This window comes from Epinephelus moara, chromosome 3 (genome assembly GCF_006386435.1).
Source record: "Epinephelus moara isolate mb chromosome 3, YSFRI_EMoa_1.0, whole genome shotgun sequence".
Classification (NCBI taxonomy): Eukaryota; Metazoa; Chordata; class Actinopteri; order Perciformes; family Serranidae; genus Epinephelus; species Epinephelus moara.
In genome coordinates this window covers 35246480-35253202 of record NC_065508.1, presented here as the reverse complement: position 1 = coordinate 35253202, position 6723 = coordinate 35246480, and the positions used below count along the sequence as shown (strand labels likewise).

Sequence of the window (6723 nt, the reverse complement as noted above, 5' to 3'; positions counted from 1 at the left end):
AGTTGCTCTTTATTTGTCAGAGGAGGGGGTGTTGTTTTTTTGTTTGCTTGTTTGTTTGTTTTTTACCCTCCTGAGGCTACAGATATTTTTCCTTGAGTCCCTCTGAGAGAAATGCACTTGCAGAATGCATGCAGAAAATGCACCATCCCTCCCTCCACCGTAAATTAGTTATTTGATTTTAAAAACTCACTCTTTGATAGATGAAAGTGAAAAGATGAAGACCAAATCCTGGAGTTGAAAAAAGCCTCGGGTTTTCACTCTTGTCATGCAAATGGTTTACTTTTGGCCAAATTTGACATGAGACACGTAGCTAGAATAAAGTGATTTTGATAAAATTTCACTATTTTAAGCTCAGATTCGGTTATACTTTTTCTGATGGAAGCATCTGCCACACATATATCCAAAGACTGCTGGATAATATCTGTTTTTAGGGTTTCTGGCTATAATAAATGTTGTAATTTTGGTGATTTTTTAACATGCCTTCCAAACGAAGGCCAGTTGTTTTCACCTGTATTCCTCACAGATCAATGGTAAAATATACACAAAATATAGCCATTTAAATTTGTATATATCTCCCCTGAGCCAAAATAACTATAAAAAAGTCCCTCCGTAGTGGTTAGAAAATTTTTCAAGATGCCTCCCCCTTTTTGCACCACTGGCCTCCCCCTCATAAGTAATGAGCAGTCCCTAACTAGCCTGTATAGCATATAGCCTACTAAACTAAACAACTGCAGTTCTATAGATTCCATGAGAGCTAGCAAGTAGCTTTGTATTCATAATTAACATTTAGCCTAATAACAATTTGTGAAACTGTATTTTATAAACTATATGTGGGCTAAATTATTCTTCATTAAGCCTAAAGTGCTCGCGAACCTGGCAAAAACAGCATGGTTGCTAGGCGACCACATGAGCACCGCCACGGTTCTCGGTTGGATTTTCACTTTCCATTCAAATGAACCCTGATGCGTTCACAGGTGCGCTGCATTTCCAGACTGTTTGCTTTCTTCACCAGCGCCGAACGCGTCTCAGCCAATCAGAAACAAGAACGGGCCCCTCACTTCGCCCCCTCCGCCCATCCAGACCTCTAACTGGCTGGTGCGTAAATCAATTTCCCCAATCCGCTACTCTCTCTGAATAAATGCTTCTTGGAAATCTGCCCTCCCACTGATATCTATGTAATGCTCGGCGTAGTGTCATTCACTGATCACACACAGCGGCTGCATTTAAGCCTGGGAGAGTTCGGAAGAAGAAGAAGCAGATACTGATGCAGGTTTAAAGGCAGGGGGAAAAAACTAACATTATGAGTATGAACTACGCGTCTGCGGCGCCCACGCAGAGGTCGACGTCGTTTTTCATTGAGGACATCTTATTGCACAAACCCAAACCGCTGAGAGAGGTCATCCCCTCTCCGTTCTGTAGCTCCCTGGCCTCCCGGATGCCCATCCTGGAGTATGGATACCCTCTGATGCCAACCCCGATACTGGCGCCACACTCGCACCATCCTCTCCACAAGCCGGAGCATCACCAGTACTTTTTCACTTCTGGTAAGCACGAGAGAGCCCACGAGGCCTCCAGTAACAAGTAAAGTTCTGTCAGATATACAGTAGGAGCAAAAAGTAGCCACGCTCAACACTTATGAGTCTATGGATTTAAATAACCCCATATTACATTACTGAGTATGGCAATATAACATCACTGGCTGTGACAGACTGATTGAAGTGTATTCCATCACGTACATGAAGCAGGAGGAAATAAAAAGTTTGCTAAGCTGTCATCTTCGGTTGAGCATCTCAGGAAATATTAACCAGAGGTTTATTCAGCCAGGCTTATTTTCTTCCGCATTAAAATGTATATTTATTGAAATATATTAGCTTTAAGAAATATTTTTGCTCTGATTATTCTGTAAATAATCAGGCTTTAATAGCTACGTTATGGTTTTTACATTATCAAAAAAAAAAAAAAAAATCATGCAGTCATCATCAAACTGTAAACCACCACACGCCTGTTGATTTCTGTACAGTGAACTTAGTTTCTCAGATATAAAGTTTTGTTTTGTTATGTTGCAATGTTAAATCTCTACTCACCGCTTCCTGCCACCTGTAGGGATGCAGATGCCGGCCTTGTTCCAGCATCACGCGGAGTTACCGGGGAAACACTGCAGACGCAGAAAGGCCCGGACGGTTTTCTCCGACTCGCAGCTGTCCGGCCTGGAGAAGAGGTTTGAGATCCAGCGGTACCTGTCCACACCGGAGAGAGTGGAGCTGGCTACGGCGCTCAGCCTGTCCGAAACACAGGTACATACACACACACAAACACAAACGCCTGAAAGCAACAGTTAGTGCAGAGGATGCAGGGATGCTGCGGAGCAGAGTTTAAAGACGTGCTTCCTTTGTCTTTTCTTTCTGGATGTAGCCCCGAGAAGAGTGGCGATCCAATCACAAAAACACACAAACACATAGCAATAATAATAGAAAAAATAAAATAATAAATAATAAAACGATATTTAGCCTATACATAGCCTAACATAACAGATATATACATTTCCATTTTTTACGCCAAAAAATGTTGTTTATGCGTAATTCAGTGCGATCTGATAATACAGATATCAAACACATGAAGAAAACTGATATTTCAGATTCCACAGGTTATTCTGGCACCACATTAGTAAATTCAGTAATACATACTATCTGTATTCGATAGGCCACCGCATTCTGTGTCGTTTAGGTTGTTGAAATAAATTTAAAAAATAAATAAATGTGACAATAATTTTGGCTTCATATTTATACATTTATTTATATTTTTTTCAAATACACCAGTAATTTGCGCCAAGGCTATTTAGGATTGTTTTTATAATTCACATCCCTCCTCCGTTTCCCCGGTTCAGGTAAAAACGTGGTTTCAGAACCGGCGGATGAAGCATAAGAAGCAGCTGAGGAAGGCGCAGGACGAGCGGAAGACCCCCGGAGAGCTGGAGCGGTCCGCGGAGAACTCCAGCGAGAGCGAACTGAACGACAAGAGCGCGGAGGAGCTGAAACACGGACTGGAGCCGGACTCGTACATGCTGGAGGAAAACGACGACGATGTGGATATCGAGGATGACATTTGTTCACCGGATCATCTACTATAGTAGGCTGCTGAGTTGTTTTACGCAGCAACTTTCACACTGTATGCACTGTAGATAATATCGGGTTTCTTTTCCGTCCATTACAAAAAAAAAAATGAGTTACTGTTTTAAAAATAAGGGAGACTAGGCTGTACAAAATGTTAATATTTATTCAAACATGCAAAGTAGGCCCTTTGATTTTTAACAATTGCCCCCTTTCCGCTATGTATATGACAGTTTTCGTGCTGCGTTCGACAAAACAGAATATATCAATTATTATTACTATTATTATTATTATTATTATTATTAGTCTAATATTATTACTAAAAAGTCTAGATAGTTGGTTATTTTGAATTGTCACACCTTTGTCTTTATTTTGTTATTTTTTAATTAATTTCAGACGGATAATATTGACGAACTATTATGAATAACCCAATGGAAAAGCTCTTTGCGTCATGCTACCCCATCCTTTTGCACTTTTATCCTAAATTTCCCATGACTTTTTGTTTCCCCCCGTTTGTCCATATTGTTGGAAGTTTTGTAAATGGAGTATTGGTCGAAGACACATTAGTGACTTGCATTTATATTTCTGTCTGTAAATATATATATATAGTATATATAGGGTAAATAATGAATCAACTCTCGGCATTATTAATTCTGTCATACCTTTTATTTTTAAAGCTTATTTTGTTGTTTACTTTTTTATAAGCCAAGGGCACAGGAATGATTTGGAAAAGTCTAAAAAACAAAACATAAATACACCATTAATGTAAAGTTATTATTTAAGCTGCACATGTGATTGTGGTCCTGTTTTCATGTGAGCTCAGACGGCTCTTCCCTCGGCTGCTGTAACCACTCTGATTAGGAAGCAGTCTCCACAGCATGGAGCTCAGTTTACAATGCGAGCCTGCTTGTTCTCTGTGGGTTTCCTGCGCGGTGGCCTGCAGCCCGCTGTGCGTTAAGCCAACACGCAGAAACGCAAAAGACAGACAGCAAGAAAATTACAAGAAGTCAGCTCTCAGACGCTCGCGCCAGACAGTAAGATGATGTTTGAGTATTCCTCACTGAAGGTAAGCCTCTGAAAGTGATCTATGTTCATATCCACACTGACTTTCACATCCCTTTACAGGGATGCTTCTACATTAGTTAAATTAACGGAGAATGATATTCACTACAAAACAATTTTGTTAATGCTATATGTTCCAGCAGGCCCCCGTTACAGGGCAGGGAGTAGCCTACACTGTTTTTGTTTGTTTGTTTTTTGTTGTCAAGAAGATAGAAAAAAGTGACAACACTTTTTTCTAATATTTGTATATTTGTATATGTTTTTGCATCGGTGCATTGCTGAGAACACTCCGAGGTGTGGCTCATGGGTCATGCATGCAATAATGCAGTGGTCTGTCAGAGTGGTGAAGGATTTATGGATGTACTTCGGTGTTCTCGAGAAATCAATCATGACAACAGTCAACAGATAGAAATATCTCCAGCACATGTCCTGACCATCAAAAGAAATGTTTAACTTTTTCAGAATAAAATCAATACAACAGGATTCTGGTGGTGCAGCTGTGTTCAACTCTAATGTCTAATGTGTGTGTGTGTGTGTGTGTGTGTGTGTGTGTGTTCACCGAATGACTCCATGTATGAAAGATATTTGGTCCTGCAAGTGTTAACACTGAAATTATAACTCCAGTAGCCTTGTATTTTTAATGTTTCTTTGTCATTTTAGTCACAATGGTCAATACACCACAGTTAATAAATAAATGAGCATCTATTTGACCTAAGAAAAAAACAACAAAACATATTCACCCAAATGTATGAGACTTAAATATGCAAAGAAATAAAATATGCTGAAAGTGAAGAATAATTAATTAAAAAGGCATTTAATAGCATTTAATATATTTATTCTGCCAATACAATTCTGTGTGTTATTTATTTTAATCAGCAATGGTGTGAATTCATATTTTTACACATTCAATTTTAATGTTAAGTCACAACTGTCTGAGTATTATTCATGAAAAGAATGGAGTAAAACAAAAAAATACCCAAGAAAATATCATTTCAACACATGTTGGCATTTTACTTCCAGTGGATATTCTATAAAAAAAAAAAGTTGAGTTTGTGTAATTTAGTGAGTTTATCATTTGGGGCTGGAATTTACTGCAGCACTGCAGAATAGCCTGTGTTTTTATTAATATGGTGAATGAAAAAAAAAGACTTTAAAATATTTGTGCAATTTCAATGTTATTTTATTAATTAACTGATAAAGTCATTTACCACCAGTCCATGCTGCAGCATATCGACTAACATAAAATCCACATTGCCGTACTCGTGTGTGTTACTTCTGGTTCCTCGGACACAAGTGCTGTAAATCTGTAGAAGCAGGTTAATTAAAGAGCAGTCTTTCGGAAAGTGGTGTATTAAACTATTGTCCAATTACAACTGTGTTAACAATGAAGGATGGGAGGGTAGTAAAGTATTTACTGTCTAATTATTAATTTGATAAAACACACATTTCACAGTCTTTAAACAGCTTGTTTTTTTCTCTCTTGTCCTTCATGCTGGATTTGCAAATCTTTGCTGCCTTTTGAAAAGCAATTCACGTCATCTTCAAAATGTGATTCTGATTAACAGGCGGTGGGGAAAAAAACTATGTGGAGAACAGGCCATGCAGAAGGTGATCAATTAAAAGATTAAGCGTTTTGCAACACATGGACGCATCTGCATTTGGACCTAATAGCAGGGCCATCAGCTCATTTTCAGGAAGCCTGCCGCCTACTGAAAGCGTGCTTCTCACATCAAAGCATCAACGTCTGCCTTAGCTTCCCAATGGGCAGAAAGGGATGCTAATTTGGCCCCCTTCATGTATAGCAGCGAAAGACTCCTTCAATTAACTGGATTTCAATGGCAAAAAAACGAGTAGGTGGGACCTAAAAAGATGCAAAGAGACTCAGTCTGGATAGGCGGCGTTTCTCATTAAATTAAAAAGGGCTCTGTCATTTGTTTCCAACCACGCATCTGAGGACTTAACACTAAAAACACAGAGCTTCAAAGAGTCCATGATGGGTTAAATAGAGACTATAATCTAATTAAAATATTGCACAGAGGTAAATAGTGCTTTGATAATGATCTGAGGGTTCAATTAGTAAAATGAGCTGCTTGAGAGTGTTTTGTGTTGGGGAGGAGTTACTACTTAGAATATGGCTACAAAATGCAGGACTGGGGCTAAATCAGGGGAGCTTCAAAGTGTCATCTTTCATTTGAGCAGGATTTACTACACTGTAAAAGAAATGAAGGAAGGACAAAAACTCAACAAAGGGTGTGTGGATTATTCTGGTACAGTGTAACCAGGTGGAATGGGGTGAGAGGAGACAAACTGATAATGTAGCTATACAACAATATGGGAACCACCTGTCTCCTATATGAACAATAGCATGTGGGGCATAAGGCAGTGGTCTGGGACAGCTGGAAGTGGACTGTACAAGGAAAATGAAAAAGGCTTTAATGATTACTTAATGTCACTGCTGACACACTACCACCACGTAATTTCATTAAGACCAGGTCTCCATTGACATTTACCTCTTCCTTACAAATAACGGAAAAGTCTGAGAGACACTGTTTAC

The 6723-nt window shown here is 39.1% G+C and overlaps 1 protein-coding gene across 1 annotated transcript; it reads left to right on the top strand.

Annotated features, from left to right (window-relative positions):
* Positions 1-1172: 1172 nt before the first annotated feature.
* On the top strand, positions 1173-4652 carry bsx (brain-specific homeobox). The gene is made up of 3 exons (XM_050040489.1): positions 1173-1544; positions 2104-2294; positions 2885-4652. The coding sequence occupies exons 1-3, from the start codon at positions 1301-1303 to the stop codon at positions 3125-3127; spliced, it is 678 nt and encodes a 225-aa protein (XP_049896446.1). The 5' UTR covers positions 1173-1300; the 3' UTR covers positions 3128-4652.
* Positions 4653-6723: the final 2071 nt, after the last annotated feature.